The following is a 17,069-nucleotide window of genomic DNA, read 5'->3' as shown; positions in this document are numbered from 1 at the left end:
TTTTCATTAATCAGAACATCCGTTTAGTTGTATCCGCTCTTCTAGCATTTTCTTTATTGTCTGTTCAGCTGGAAGACCACATTTTAGCTAGCTAACAACAAAGCTAAAAATACAGATAAGGCTAGGCTGCACTATACCAGGCAAACACGTCATTATAAACTAGGAAAAAAGTTGCTTCTTTTTCACTTTTACCACCTACTCAGCTGTTTAAGCTAAAACTAGCTTAAAAGCTAGCTAGCTGTTGATAAAAAGATACTTAGCAATGTAAAAGTAAAAAAAAACAAACAAACAAAAATATAGTGTTATAAACTTGGTGATAAAAGCTATTCTTTAAATGACCTGGGCCATTTGCTCGGCTGTTTTGAGCTAAAATTAGCTTAAAAATTAGCTTTAAATATTGATAAAAGCAGCCGGTGAGTTGTTATCTAAGCTACAAAACTACGAAACTCAAAAAATCCCTCTGCAAGGGTAAATTCATAAATAATTAAATGATAAAAGTGGAGATGATCAAGACTTGGGAATTAAATATGAAGTGATAAAAATGTATTTGAATTAAAAAAAAAAAGTGAAGTGCTAAATTATGGATTTATTTGATTAATTTGAGGTTGATTTGATTAGAATTGTTGCAATATGATGAAAATAGTGGAGAATTTTATCAATTTGAATGTGTTTTATTGATAATTATCATCAACAGCACAAAAATGTTATTTATCATTCAAGGAAAGAGGCTTCAAGTTTTAAAGTCACAAAGTGCGATGATAGAAAGTAAGGTGATGGAAATGAATGTGATTTGACTTCTAAAGCAGTTGTGCCTAACCTTTTTTGCCAAGGGCCTCCGTTCTCATATCAATTAAAAGCAAAGTCAAATTCACATCAATTTGAATTCTTTTCATTGACTAAATGTGAAAAATGGCCGGCCTACTCTTGTTCTTGACAACAGATCTATAAACTATTCATTATTACAATGAAAAAAAGAATAAAGAGGGTCTGTTAATATTCCAGAAAAAACACAAAATTCTCAAGTTTGAAAGTTTTTAATTCACAAGAATAAAATAGATTTTTTTTTATATTTTAAGAGTTATGAATGTAGTTAAACCAAAACTTAAAATTTTTGAGATTGTAGAGTTAAAAGTCAAAAATCCAACCTCTTTTTCAGTTTGGTCTCTTGAGTATTGACTCTACGTTACTGTAAAATAACGGTTTGAAACCGTTGTAATTTTTAGTTGAAAATATAAGGGTTTCTGAACTTCAAAATGGAATGTATTTTCTTGTTAATTTTCAAATTTTTAATCTCTAAAAATCTGAGTTTGTCTTCTTGTAAATATACAACTTTATAATCCCCAAAAAGGTTTTTCCCAAAATTTATTTTACCTGTCTGCTTAAAAGTTAACAGATTCTCTCTTTATGTTTTTTTTTCTTCAAATCTTTCAGATTAGCCCTAATACACTATCATATATGTTTCTAATTATGATTTGAGAAAATATATTTACATATAATTTTGAGAATGATCACAGAACTGCCACAGTTGAGCAGCCATAACTTCCAATAAAGAAAATATTTATAACTGCAATTCATGAGTGGTACTGACCGAGTCATATTTCATGATAAAATAAAAAAAACACAGCAGCTCTTCAAGTTTTCCTCATCTGTTGTTGTACAATAACAACAGGTTTATTCAGCATAAAGCCAGAATTTTACATGATCTCTTGTTTAACCGTAACACCAGTCTTTGAAATGAAACAGACAATGGATCTTTTTACTTATCCAAGGATTACAGAATCCAAAATGTTCTTTATTGCTTTTGCCAATGAAGGCGTGATGGGCTGAATGTCTTCCTGCTTCACTGACACTACAGACAATATGTTAGAATGTCAGACTGTTATACATTACAAAATTTACATAGGAAAATAGAAATAATGTTTAAAAAAATCCTTTTCCAACATTTTGAATTGTTTCAGAACTGTAGAAATCAATAGTTGTGACCTGATCCTTTCACGTATTTTCCAATTGTTTCTTCTCTTCTATTCTGACTCATTCCTCAGGTGATGAGTGGGTACAAGCAAATAAGGATTTAGTGAGTAAGAACCAGTACAGGGTGAAAGATCTCCCAGTGGGTGAGAAGATGCTGTTCAGAGTGGTGGCTGTCAACATCGCTGGGCGCAGCCCCCCCGCCGTCCTCTCCCAGGCCGTCACTATCAGAGAGATCATGGGTCAGGAGCATGCTGTGCAAATGACACCCCCCCCCCCCAACATTTTACCAATAATTTGGCAAAATTTAATCTATTTAATTATCAAACTTACCATTGTGCTGACTTTCTAGGCATTTATAACCAAAGCCACTTTGTCCTTAACCACATTCTACATAAAATATAACTCTGTTGTGTATAGTCAGACGTTAATGATCTTATCTCTGGCATATATTCGTCGACAAACTCAAAATGTATGCATTACATCTCACATCCAGTACACTTACAGTATATTCCCCCTAACCAACAAGTCAGTCATTGACCTATTCTTTGTTTTTTCATCCCCAGAGCACCCAAAGATCCGCCTGCCTCGCCAACTTAGAACCAAACTCATCGCACTTGTGGGTGATAAAGTGAACTTGGTGATCCCCTTCCAGGTTAGAAAAAGTGCAGCCAACTGTTTTTTTTTTAACCTAAGTCGCAAGCATTGACTATATGTTATATGGACAATACCTCACCATTTCCTCTGTTGTACAAAAGTGAAGCCAGAATACCCCGCAACAGGGAAAATATTTTGTTTGGGTCACGTCATTGGATCTAAGGCAAAGGCATGCAAATGAAAGTTGGATGGTGAAACAACAGAATTGATTGACAATGTCCCCTCTGCTTTCCTAATACCTAATTTCAACTTAAGAGATCCTTAATGTTTGGTACAGTCCACAGCAGAACAGATCCACCCATGATTATAGAGCGTTCAACGACTTGTTGGTTTTGTTATGCTAATTTTTTCTTCTTTACTCTGCTTATCTTGTTGGGAACGCTGCTAAATCAGCAGAGCTGATACTGTTAATAGCATCAAATAGCTATATAAAACAAAACAATACTCTAAACATAATGGACATGAGTCAGCATAATGGAAACTATAGCAACAGATCCTAATTTTGACAACATTTGATGTGTATTTTAACTTTATTGTTTGACTGGTGCTCCATCTGTCAACATGGACGCACCATGGTTCAAGCTCTTCATCTTTTGGCTTTACTCCTTGGCAGCTGTAGCTCCGTACATCTTAATATACAGTCTACAGTTTGAAGCACTAAAATTAGGTTTTCAAAAACTAATTATGCAGCTCCACCACATGTACAAATCTGGTGCTAAGAGATGACTTATGCCACATTGACCTTGTACTAGAAAGCTGTTTTAAATTCTAAAAGCATGCTCTTAAACTTGGCTTTTTGAAGGGCTTTTTGAAAAGCCAGCTAATTTTCTTAACTTGGGTAATTGCAGAGGGAGTTTAGTGATCCCCTGAGTAGTTAATTTGAAGAAAAAAACCCAAATGGATGAAAGCGAAAAAGGCAAGTGGCTCTTCTTTGAAACCTTACAGCCTCTATATTTTATGGTTGCTAAAGCCAGTTTAATGCATCCAACTGCAATTTGCTTGTGTTCTTTGGTTAAAGGTATTAACCAGAAAAATACCAAAGATTTTTCTCATCTGCTCTCTTTAAGGACCCTTTTTTTTTATCTCCCTCTGAAATGCTAATCAGATCTGTATGCTTTGCTGGTTACTGGGAGGGCAAGAGCTGAAAGGGCATAGGGAGCATTACAGCATTTGACAGCAACGTTCAAAATATGGTGGAAGTAGAAAGAAGCTAACCATAAGTAGCAAAGGGGAAGCCACTGCTATGAATAAAAATAGACGAGGAAAAGTGAGCTGTGGTTCAGCGTGCTTTTGAAGAAGCAGATGAAAAGCCCGTTCTGAGACAGAGGACACGGCTACATGATGTTCCCCTGTGAGAACAGAGCACCCACATCTCTGTCATCTTATCCAAGTGCTGGACAGAGTCTTCTCCATCTGCTGCTATCACACTGCTGGGACACGTGGTGTCATGAGGAAGTGGAATTAGCTCGGTTTTTTAGGCTATGATTTTTCCATTGGGCATCATTAAAAGGGTCTTTAAAGTGGAGCTTCAATGCTGGCAGAAGTTTCCTCCTCTTTAAAACAAACACAACTGTTTAATAAATCCTGTAAAAATCAGTTTCATAATAAAAATCAGTGCCTGTCCAAGATTCATCAGGAGGTCAACATGGTAGGTTTCTAACAAAACTTCCTGCTTAATCAAGAGTCATTGAATTTTTATTTTTTACTACTAATTTTCTCATATTTAGAGTTTTCTCTCAGTCTTTGGCCTAAAGCTCAAATAGTGCTCTGGAGTGGAGAGGCAGAGCGTACTGTGTTTGCAGGCAGAAAAAGTGCTGATATACTGGCCATGTTCATTTTCAGATCAGCCTTCAATACTGTCTAAAGCTGGGGCGCTGTTTGCTATATAAATAAAAACAGAAAGCCATGTTTGCAAATCTCATTAACCAGTATTTTATTCACAATATAACATAAACAACATATCAGATGTGAAACTGAGATATTTCATGATTATTTCATGAAAAATATTATCTCATTTTGATCTTGATGTCAGCAACACATCTCAAAAAGTAGAGACAGGGCCGTGTTAACCACTTTGTAGCATCCTCTCCTATTTAACTAGTCTGTAGCTTAGGGAAGTGAGAAGACCAGATGCTGGAGTTCTTGGAGAGGAATGCTGTCCCATTCTTGGCTGATGAAGGGTTCTGGCTGCTCAACAGTCCTGTGTCTTCATTGCCTGATTTTTCCTTTTATGATCTGCCAAATGTTTTCTATTGGTGAAAGGTCTGGGCTGTAGACAGGCCAGTTCAGCACCCGGACTCTTTCAATGTGAAGCCATGCTGTTGTAAAGAAATATGTTAGGGGGTTTAGTGTTGCTGAAATATGAAAGGCCTTCTCTGAAGGAGACATTGTCTGGATGGGAGCATAAGTTGCTCTTAAACCTCTATATACTTTCCAGCATTGATAGTGCCTTTCCAGATGTGTAAGCTGCCAACACCATGCAGGCTTTTGAACTGTGTGCTGACAAAGTGGTGGATCGTCCCTCTCATCTTTAGTCTGCAGGATACAGCATCTCTGGTTTCCAAAAACAATTCCAAAAAGAAAAAGTCATATTTTAATTCATCCAACCACAGAACAGTTTTCCAGTTTTTCCTGAGTCCATTTTAAATGAGCTGTGGCTCAGAGACAACGGCAGCATTTCTGGATCATGTTGACATATGGCTTCATCTTTGCATGATGCAGCTTTGACTTGCATTTCTGAATGGCATGGCAAACTGTGTTGACAGGCAAAGACTTCTGGATGAAGTCCTGAGCCCATGCAGTGATTCCAGTACCAAATCATTCCTGTTGTTATTGCAGTTCTGCTTGGGGGCCCCAAAGACACAAGCATCACACATTGACCTTTGGCTTTGTCCACGACACACAGAGATTTCTCTAGATTCTCTAAATTTTTTGATGATATCATGTACTGTAGATGATGGGATATTCAAAGTTTTTTGCAATTTTACGTTGAGGAACATTTTTCTGAAGTTGTTCCACAATTAAACTGTTTTTTTTTCCACAGATTGGTGAACCTCTGTCTATACTTCTGAGAGGCTCTGCCTCTCTAAATGCTCCTTTTATACCCATGCTCCTTTTAAATGTGCCTTCAGCTGTTTTTCAGTACCACTTACTTTTCCAGTCTTTTGCTGAACACTCTTTGCTATTCTACCACAAAACTTTGACTGGTGAAGACAACAATTGTATGCAGAGTCTCTTGCCTTCTTGATGATGGATTTAACTGAACTTTTGGGGATGTTCAGTGCCTTGGAATTTTTTTTGTATCCATCCCTGACTAAAACTTGTCAGCAACCTTTTCTCTGAGTTGTTTGGAGTGTTCTTTGTCTCCATGGTGTAATGGTAGCCAGGAATACTGATTAAGACACAGGTGTCTTTATTCTACAACCAACTAAGACACATTCACTGCACACAGGTGATCCCCATTTCATTGTGAGACTACTAGCACCAATTGGCTTGACCTCTGTTGAAATAGGCCGGTCACTTTACCTTAGATATTTTTATGTAAGGTACAAAAAAGTCTTAAGCCCTGTCCTGGTTGTAACTAAAGTTGATACTTCTTCCCTTCTTATTTCTCCATCCTCAGGGTAAGCCGCGCCCCATCGTTACCTGGTTCAAGGACGGCGTTCTCCTGGAGGACAAATCAGTAGGAACTCGTACCAGCGAGGTGGATTCCATTCTTTTCATCCGCTCTGCAGAGAGAACCCACTCGGGGAAATACACCCTCTCTGTCCAGATCGAAAACATGTCTGACAACGCAGACATACACATCCAGGTAGTAGGTCAGTATCACAACACCTCTTTGCTCTTATTGCATCTCCCTCATTAGGATTAAAACTCTAGTCATGGCTTATAAACCTCAGTCTAAATTGGTGACATGTCAAGGGTTCTTTTTTCCCATATGATGATAATTCCTAATTTCAAACTCCTCTGGATCTATGACTCAAAGCAGTAAATCATCAAAGAGCTGATTCCTCTCTCTCTCAGAATAATCCTTGCTCCTGCGCTGCCACTGTGGCCGCCAGCTCATTCCCCCGCTAACAGCTCCTCTCCTGGGGTCAGGGTGCTTGGTGGATTATTTAGTGGGGGGCTCTGCTGGGATTATTTGTGTGTAGCCCGGGATTAGTTTGGGATTTTTAGGGCTACTCTGTCACTTTCCTCCGTTGAGAAGGTTGAGCTAATGAGAGGCTGATGTGTCACCGCAGCGTTTGAGCAGAAGACAGTACAGGAGGGATTAACAGGGAAAAAAACCCAATGCTTCTTGCTGTTTGTACTGTACTTCACAGAGGAGAGCACGCAGGGGAAGATTAATGACAAATACATTACTATGTTGTACAGTATTTCTCTCCTGTGCTTTGTATAGCACAGGCCACACAGAAAGACGGATGATAAACACGCTGCATTCTCCTGCTCGCTAATCCAAGCACACAAAGAATACTATTTCTCAGTGAGTCACTTCTATGCCAACACAGTTTTTCTAGAAGTGTATTCATCCACCGCCGCCTTCTCTTGAACCTTTGTCTTTGACTCTGCTAATCCATCAATCTTTGCCAAATCTCTAAGCTTCGAGCGTTGATTTCTTTCTCTTGGTTTGACTTTCCTGCTCCAGATCTGTTTATCAATCCACCTTTCTCTGTCTCTCCCTCTAAGACTTAAAGCTTGCCAAAACGTCTGCCCAAGCAGGGAAGAGAGTCAGTTACCCTATTTGCTTGGTTTTACATCCTCGGAGGGCTCTCTTGTTAAGCTCTCTCTCTGTCTCCGCAGACAAACCCGGCCCTCCCATCTCCGTTCAAATCACAGACATCTGGGGTTTCAACGCTGCGCTGGAGTGGAAGCCACCAAAAGACGACGGCAACTGTGAGATTATCGGCTACACCATTCAGAAGGCTGACTTGAAGACGAAGGTACCTTTGTTTGGAAAGAAGTGTATTGAGAGATCTGAGGGATAAAAAGTCATTTGAAGCCATTTTGGAACTACACGTTAGGCTGCTACACACTACATTGCATTCCAAATTAGTATACAAATGATATTTTTCTCTGATTTTCCTAAAGAGTCAATGCAAATGACAGTCATTATAATTTTCAAATCATCAACCGTTAGAGTTTAATTAAAATTTTATTAAACAAGCCTCTTAATGAAAACTTTTTTTTTTATTAAAAAAATTTCAAAATGCACTGTTTCTAATTATGCACAACAGAGTTTCAAAACATTTTATAGATTCTAAAGAACTGAAAATGAGTTTCTCTCCTTTTATGCCCATAGCAGCCAATGACACAGAGGTATTCTTTGCAGCATGAGATGGTGCATTGTCATACATGAAGATAATTTTGCTACAGAAGGCATGGTTCTTCTTTTTGTACCATGGAAGAAAGTGGTCAGTCAGAAATTCTGTATACTTTGCTGAGGTCATTTACACACCTTCAGTGAACCTAAAGGGCCTACCAGCTCTACCCCCATGATTCCATCCTAAAACATGACTCCGCTCCCTCACTGACGTCACAGCCTTGTTGGGATATGGTGGCCATCCACCAACCATCCACTACTCCTTCTTCTGGACCATCCAGGGTTGCACAGCGCTGATCAGTGAATAAGACTGTTTGAAAATTAGTCTTCATGTATTTCTGGGCCCACTGCAACGGTTTCTGCTTGTGAACATTGGTTAGGGGTGGCTGTTTAGTTTAGCACAAGTTTAGCACAACTGCAGGCCTCTGGAGAATCCTACACCTTGACGTTCGTGACTCCAGAGGCACCAGCAGCTTGAACATTGATGAAACTTCCAATTAGGGTTTGAGCTGTTAACTAGTCTTGGCCAAGGAGAAACAGTGACATCAACACAGTGTGTGGTTGAAGCCAGATTACTTATGAATCCCAAAGTAGTTGATCCTATTATGTGTTTTGGTCAACCTTAACCTTGTTCATAACTGTTTGTATGGTTCCACAGACTAACTGATAGACGTCAAGTGCTAAGACGTTCTGGAGTCAAACTGGGGAGTTTAGACTAACAGCCCAGGATGAGAGGAGAGACTCCGAGACCTTGGGCTTTGAAGTAACTTAATCATCCTTGGAGTATGTGTGGAGACACAGAAATATTTGAAATATTAAGGCACTAAGGGTTAGGATACCAAAAGTTAAAAGTAAAAAAACTACCTTGCAAAATCTGTTTCCAACTGTCTAATGAAGCCAAATAATCTGTAATAAGGTTGTTAAAACACTCTAATAAACTTAACATGGCTAAATGTTAAGCTAACAAACTACATTAGTTACACAAACTACATAGATAATTTAGCAATATTACCTACATTAGCCTCTGCAATATTTGCCAAACCTAAAGCCAGTTTCAGACTGGGAGCGTGACGTGCGTCTCGACCGTGACGTGTGGATTTTCAGTTGAATTGCATGTTAACAAGTCAGGGCTTTCAGACTGCCTGCATGTGCGCCTCAGTCGTGGAGAGTTTAGAGATTTTAAGTCTCGCCTATTTTTTCCACACACCGCGTGTGGCTGTGGACCATATTAGAAAGGAAAATGATAAATGGAGTGCCATATTTACATTGTTGTGGCAAAAATGTAACCTTGCAAATGTAAATCTTGCAAAGCTCCCATCTGAACTGTTTGGGCCCGGTTAGAAAGCGACAGGACCAATCAGCGACGAAGGGCAGTACTTTCAGGCGTGGCAGAGATGTGACGTAAACAAGCAGCAGCAAGAGGCCGGTGCTATTATGGCGGAAGAGCTTAGTGTGAATGCTGCTAAAGCACCAGTTTTATCAGAACTTGCTGACATTTCTTCGTTAAAAGAAGAACAAAGAACAGCAGTGAGTTGTTTTCTTTCCAAAAACGACAAAAGTCGAGTACCTACATGTCTATAGTCGCCGTGTTTCACGTTATTCCTTGGTAGCTGCACACGCGCAGCTTGATAGCTGCTACGTCACGTGTTTTGTTGCTCTGACTGGCCCATAGAGATGCGACAGAACGTTCATCCTATCACACTCGGAGTTTTTTTCAAAGTCTCTGCCTTCTTCCAAACGTTTCCTATTGAAGCTTTCCCGGATGGATGTGTGAAACAAATCCATCTGGCGTGTCAGGTTAGCAAATATGCACATAGAATATGTTTACAATGTGTTTCTTGATAACCCTGAGGAAGGCTGCAAGCTTAAATGTGACTGTTTGATAAAGTTGTTCTCTAAAGAGCAACTATTAGGGAAGCTTTATGTCTCCACACTGGTTGAATATGTCACAGGAAAGAAAAACACCGTATGAATGCTTTTCTGGTTTGTGCTTTTCACAGTAAAAGCCCGGTTTAACATTTCTATAGAGAAACTCCGTTCACTTGTACAGAGTGCTTTTATTTTGAATAGTTCCCGACAAACTTCCACTGTACTCTGAATCAAGTCGCTTTTAGGGGGATTAATTGAGGTAAAACTTATGAAGGACAGGGCTTTGAGAGCAGGGAGATGTGGCTGACACGCAGAAAACTTGCACGCTGTGTGAAAGCTGCAACGGCAGGAGCCGAAGCAGACATGCACGGCACACGCAAGCAGCAAAACACGCTCCCAGTCTGACATAGCTATGTAGTGAACTCTAGCTATTTTAGCGTTGTAGCTACATTAGCTTTAGGTACTTTGCCTACATACCTTATGTAGCTACATTAGCTTTAGCTATATTTGTTGAAGCTCACATAGATGAAGCTAGTATAGCTACATTGGCCTACGTAGTGATGAACTATGTATGCACAACTAATTAGAAAACAGGTGTATACATAATTTAATCCCCAATTAGACCTGTGACACTTTTTTCTGTTTTATTAATCAAATGTTGTTTAGTCTGTAATGAGTCTTAAAATACTTTGTACTGACAAATTACATCACTTGTCTGAGATCTGTGGCCTGCAGTAAGACCACTCTTAAAGACAAACTACAGTGGCAATCAGTAACCTTAAACATTCAAAGTCTGAGTTGTGACTGTACGTGATTTCTTTAACCTTCTGATACTAATGAAAAAGAACTATTTTGATAACTACTGGGAGTCTAAAGAAACTAAAAATAGAATTCCTAGGCACTCAGTTTTACTTAATTTAATGCTTTGATTACCAAAAATTATAGAAAAACATTGCTAATACAATTTGCAATTAATACAGTGCTCTCTCTCTCTCTCCTCCCTGCAGTTTCTTGATTTGAAATATGACTGAAGATCCGATGTTTTTCTTTTAAAACTTCCAATAATTTTCAATACTATCAATTATTAAAAGATGGTGATTGTATCAAGTAACAAAATATTGACAACCTCAATACAATGCAATTTAAGGTCCAGTGTTGCTTTTACACTTTAATTTACCTGTTTCCAGAATGCCCACATACAAGCTAAGTATGGAACATTTTTTTGTGTTTTTCATTAGACTAGAAAGACAGAACTGTTGACATTGTCACTTTTTTTCAAACGTCCACAACCTGAGAGCTGACCTTCATGATGGTCTAGCAAAGGCTGCTGGGAGATTTGTCACAGGGCTGCAAAGCCTCACTGTAGCGTCACAGTTGTTATGTTGTATGAATCAACAGAAAGGTGGACTAGAGGAACATGGATGCTGTGGATACAAGATTCGTCAGCTTATATAGCTCTCATCTCTAAGCCTCTTTGAACCTCTCTCTCTTTCCCTCTCTTTCTCTCTCTCTCACGTCAGGAATGGTTCACAGTCTATGAGCACAATCGCAGGCCCAGCTGCACTGTGTCTGACCTGGTCATGGGGAACGAGTATTCCTTTCGAGTGTACAGCGAAAACATCTGTGGCCTCAGTGAAGAGCCTGGCGTCAGCAAGAACACCGCCATCATTTCCAAAACGGGTAAAAAACCAGAATCCTGTATTATGATCTTATTTTGTTTGATGCCAAAGCCCACTAAAGACCATTCAGTGTTAATATAAAGACATCAAAACGGTACATAATAGGTGCATAACAGAAGAATTAAGGTTTTCTAAACGGTGAGCACATATAAATAGCCCTAAAATTCAAACTGTAACACAATATTACCATAAGACCTACATGGTATTAATCACAACATCATTTACAGGAGAATTAATTCCACTGATTATGCTGAACAGAAATGATATCTTACAGAGTGTAAATAACATTTAATACCAGCCTTGGATTATGAAAACAACCAGGCTGGGAAATTAACACCTGCTACCAGCCAAATGCTGCTACTGTTGTTGTTGTTGTTGCTGTGTTGTTGTATTTGCTTACTCTACCAGAGGATTTGGCTGCCAACCAGCCCATCTCTTCTGTGTTCCAAGCAGCCGTCTGGCCTATTAAATTTGGGGGATTGTTGTCAGTAGTATCCACCGCATATCATGTTGAAACACAGAGTTAGATTTCTGTCTTGTAGTGGTAATCTGCAACTTGAAACAGTTTGCTAGTTTAACAAGATGAGAAGTTGAAAGGGATGAATGTGGATTACATAATCATTTCAGTTAATCCTGAAAAGAATCCTTTAACAGATTTGACATCAGGATTGTGACATAAACCCGCTCAGTTGTCCAGTAAGAGGGAAATAGTTATTGCTTGATAAACAGTCAGTATGCCACAAATAATCTCTCCAGTTAAAAGCATTTTTGAAGTGTTTAGAGTCGTCATCACACTAGTAGCTGAGGCCTTACTGAGGCTCCATGCCCATGATAGCTGAGACCTGAGGCATTATGTTTCTGAGTTGTCCATACCTACGTACATCCATCTCTTTCTCCATGTCAACCATTATCTTAAGACCCATTGAAGGGTTTTCTTCACACTTAGCACAAATGTCCCCTCTGACTCAAGGATGATCTGCTATACTTTGGGCATCATAGTTCAATGGACAAGGCCTCATGTGCATTCCTTGCTTGTGAACCATCAGCCCAAGAACTCTTTGAGAGATTTTCTTCAGATTTTGCATAAATGTCCACTCTGAGTCAAGGATAAACTGATAACATTTTGGAGGCCAAAGGTCAAGGTCATTACCACATGTTCATCCTCTGCTCATGAGTGCAATACCTTGAGTACTCTTCAAGGGATTTTCCTCATATTTTGCACAAATGTCAACTACAGCTCAAGGATGAACTGGAATTGTTTTGGAGTTCAAAGGTCAATGTGGAAATAATGGGTCCCTTGAAGATTTCTACAAATCACATTACCATAATCACCATCCAGCCCTTCGTCTTGACCAACCACTGTAGTTTTGACACTGGCACTTGTACACTTTGTTGAGGCACAACCAAGCTCTAGTTTTATTTTATTACAAGTTATCTTACAGTTCAAAGCTTTTTTTCTAGATTGGTTTTAAATTAAAGTAGAAGTTAATCAGCAAAGAAAAACTTACACATAAGTTTAATTTGGTGGAGACTTTTGAGAGACATTTCAAACCAGTGATCATGATACCTTTGGTTGACTTCTCTTTCAAGTAATAGACTCATTAAATATGGGGAAAGGATTAAAATCCATGTTTTGCTACACATCTTCATACTGCATCAAATGTCAATATCTGTACTACTGCACAGTCACATATGATTGCATTTCAGGATAATCACATGAAAATGCTGTCTTATGTCTTAACCCATAAATGTGTAGCAGACATTTTAAATAGATGCCTCAGGTAACTGACAGTTTTGTAAAATTCTGTTTGACTGGATATGAGTTGTGTGACTTTTATTAACTTAAAGCTAACTGTGCAACTCTTTCTTGTATGTGTTATTTGTACTTCCACCACCTGTCCAGGCTTGGCCTTCAAAGCTCCACCCTTCAAAGAAAAGGACATCAAGAGTTCCCCTAAGTTCACAACACCCCTGGTGGACAGGAGTGTTGTTGCAGGATACACTACCGCCATCAGCTGTGCCGTTCGTGGCCACCCCAAGGTGCAGTATTGAAGTCTTTACCCATGTGTGATGTCATAGTCTTGTTGGATTGAATACTTAATACTTAATGCAATTTAACATTATGTCAAGTTCCTTATTCCATTTATTCCACCTAGTTTTTAGTTACTCTACTTACTCATTTTTAACAAGTTACATTCAGGAAATAACTACACTGCAAATGTTTCAAACTAAGCAACATTTCATAAATAAAACAGAAAAAGGTCAGGCGTCTAAGCTGGGATTCATTTGTGTATAAACCCATATAAGAAGTAGTAGCTCGCTTTAACTTTGTAAAGCTATGTTAGCTACAAAATTAGCATAACTACACAAGTAATGTAGCTGAGTTAGCTTTAGCAGTGTAGCTACAACTAATGTAGACACATAGATAATGTAGGTATGTAGCTTATGTAGCTGCTTTGTGAGCTTAGCTTTAGCTACTTTAGCTATGTAACTCTGTAAGCTCTGGCTAAGTAAGCTTAGCAACATGAGCACTGCCAAATGCCATTTAGCTATATAAACTAAGTAGCTCTTTTATCTAAATAGCCAAGTTAGCTTTAGCAACTGAGCTTTGGCAAACGTAGCCAAAGCTATCTTTACAATGTAGATGATGAAGATACGTAGTTCACATAGCTGCTTTGAGAGTATAGCTTTAGCTTAGTTAGCCATGAGCTCAGCTATCTATAGCAAAGTTAGCTTTAGCAATGTGAGCTTTAGCAAATGTTGATAAAGCTAGCAGAGCTATGTTGATAACGTATCTATGTAGCTGTTTTGTGAGTTTAGCTTTAGCTCAATAGCTTTGTAGCTCCATTATCTACAAAGCTTATGCAAATATCTACCCTGACTTAAGGATAAAGTGATATTGAGGGTCATAGGTGAACATCAGGGTCATTGGGTCTGATATTGGTTTGAGGAAATTTTCTTTAAATTTTTCAAAAATGTCAACTCTGACTCAAACAGAAAAGTGACATTAGAATGCAGAAGTTTAAGGCAAAGAAATTCTGCCTTTTATTCAGCATTGCTCATACAATTTCTACAAATCACACTACCCCAGAAAACCTTCTTCTTCTCTATCCACCACTGTAGTTTCACTTTCCACAGCCAAGAGCCATATTATCTACCAGGTGATAGTTCTATTTTTTTCTTCTTCTGACCCATAATTGGTTTTGATTTGTTTGAGAGCAGTGTAACTCTCAAGATTGATGCTGTACCAATATCAGCATTCAGCCTACAGCCTTATATTTACACTACCAAATCACAGCAGTGCCCTTCCCTCTTAGTGCGCAACTATGAAGCCGACAGTTTACTATGACAGTTCAGTCTTTCTTCATGAAAGAATAAGCATTTTTCCACAGTCTATTGAGATATATGAAAGTTCTTTACTTACACTTCTTTGAATTAATAAAAAAAGTAGTGGAATATTTAAAACTTAACACTTGCACAAATAGGAGAAAAAAAGCAAGGTCTCCAAAGTGTTTTTCTGTTTAAATATCATAAAAATGGGTCTTACAAAATTCTGGTATTGTCACCTCGGGAAAATATCCCTACTGTATCTTGTAAATAGAACACTATGCTCTACTAAACTGTAACAGCACCCATCCAGCATCCACTTTACCTGCACTGGCCCTGTTAGCATTGCTGCAAGGGTATGCAGCACAAATTTCATGCTTTGTGTTTTCAGAGCGAGCATTCAAGTTTGGAGAGTCAAACAGTTGAGTGTCGAGCAGTCAGGGAGGATTTCGAGTGTATTTTTATGTCTGAAGCTAGAACAAGAGGTGGAGCAGAAGGATATCTGAATGCGCATGTATTTCTTTTTTTTTATCCCGCCAATTGGCAAAGATTTGTCGACCCGAAAATGTTGACCTAATTTCACCCCTTCCCTTCGCTCCCCTCTCCCCTCCTCTGTCTATACACCCCGCTCCCCCCTTTTCCGTTCTCCTTTCAAATCTGCTTTCGCCTCCAACACAGCCAAAGATCATTTGGATGAAGAACAACATGATCATCGGCGAGGACCCCAAGTACTTGATGATGAACAAACAGGGCGTGTTGACTCTTAATATCCGCAAGCCGAGCCTGTTCGACGGGGGCCGATACTCCTGCAGGGCTGTCAACGACCTCGGACAAGATGAGGTGGAGTGCAAGCTCGAGGTTCGAGGTATGTTGTTGAGAAATTCACTGCTCTTAATGCGCAAAGTTTGAGAGAAGGAAGTAAGAACCTGGCCTGTGACAGTCTTCAAAAAAGCTGAGCATGACAAATCTTCAGCCTCATCCTTAACCCTCTGACTGATCTCTTGAATTTAAAGTCAGCTTGCTTTGGCTAAAAAGAAATCACCTTATTGCATTTGTAAGTTTAAGATGTCTGTGAGAGCTGGTCCACTGGCCTCACACGCTGATTCACATTTCTCTTTCTCTCCCCAGTCGTTCAAGAGAAAGGAGAGGAGGCGAAGAAATGAGCGACAGCACGAAACAGCCGAGGATACAGTCGAACAGGAATAGTAATGGATTATGTATAACGGGATAGTCATGAATAAATATGATTAGAATAGATCACTGGTGAAGCTCTAAAGCCAATCCCCCCTGCTCAGCCCCCTTCCCCTTCTACACGCTTTGCCTTTCAGCGCCGCTATGACAAATGCTTCATCAGTAATATGCCGTAAATTCTTCCAGCGAGCTGCCACCTTGTCACATCCTGAGTAAGAGAAGCTGCAGAGTAGTATAGTAGCACTGCCCCGCTGTGACCACGCACAGATGGATCCCTCTTATCTGTGAAGTGGACCTGTCACTGAACACACTTATAAAACAGCCTTTCATCCATTACGGCTCCCTGTGTTGTCTGTTTTGTGTGTGAGACGTTTTTATAGGATGGGATGAATTTATGATTGTGATGCAGCTGGAGGCAGTGAAACTTCCGCAGTGTGACCCAGCGGCTGCACAACTCTGCTTCCTGTGATGTTTGAGCGGGGACCCCCGTCAGCCCCGCGATGGTTCGATGGAGGGAGATCACTGCTCAGCCAGGCATGGCTGACGCTGCTGAGGCACCAGGATTTAAAGGGTCCATATACACACATGTAGACCTGCTGCATGCTACCACAAACACACAGGACACACGTGATAGCTCATATGTGTAATATGCCAAGAGGTGGGGAGTGCTTGAGGCTGAAAAGTACAGCATTACTGAAAAAGTTTTGTCAACATAAAAGCATCGCCCTGATAGTGCTGACAAATAGGATTGAAAAACCTAATCATCAATCAAGGTTGCAAAACCTTTAGATCAATACCTTCAAGATTAAATATCATGCAGACTGCGTATTACTATGGTATAAATGATACAGTGCTATTAAAATAGCAACAATTACAAGATTTAAATAAAATGCAAAGTTCCCTAGTGAGAAGGATGAGTAATACAATATTATTTTGATACTATATTAAGAAGTGAAACCCAATACAATAATATACCAGTGCATTTTCATCTTATGTAGCAGTAAAATACAGCTACACTCCCCTCCAAAAGTATTGGAACAGTGAGGTCAATCTACCAA

At 39.3% G+C, this 17,069-nt stretch overlaps 1 protein-coding gene across 1 annotated transcript in view; it reads left to right on the top strand.

Moving 5' to 3' along the window:
* The window catches only part of mybpc2a (myosin binding protein Ca), an 84,928-nt gene extending 68,603 nt beyond the window's left edge, over positions 1–16,325 (top strand). The window contains exons 22-29 of the mRNA XM_041777731.1: positions 2,043–2,210; positions 2,535–2,623; positions 6,248–6,443; positions 7,426–7,565; positions 11,335–11,494; positions 13,397–13,533; positions 15,499–15,685; positions 15,949–16,325. Coding sequence (XP_041633665.1) covers positions 2,043–2,210; positions 2,535–2,623; positions 6,248–6,443; positions 7,426–7,565; positions 11,335–11,494; positions 13,397–13,533; positions 15,499–15,685; positions 15,949–15,983 — 1,112 coding nt within the window. The 3' untranslated portion in view covers positions 15,984–16,325. The remainder of the gene's footprint in view (positions 1–2,042; positions 2,211–2,534; positions 2,624–6,247; positions 6,444–7,425; positions 7,566–11,334; positions 11,495–13,396; positions 13,534–15,498; positions 15,686–15,948) is intronic.
* Positions 16,326–17,069: the final 744 nt, after the last annotated feature.

The sequence above is a fragment of the Cheilinus undulatus genome, linkage group 21 (assembly GCF_018320785.1).
Source record: "Cheilinus undulatus linkage group 21, ASM1832078v1, whole genome shotgun sequence".
Lineage (NCBI taxonomy): Eukaryota > Metazoa > Chordata > Actinopteri > Labriformes > Labridae > Cheilinus > Cheilinus undulatus.
Note: the sequence above shows the minus strand (reverse complement) of the source record. Positions and strands in the feature narration are given on the sequence as shown.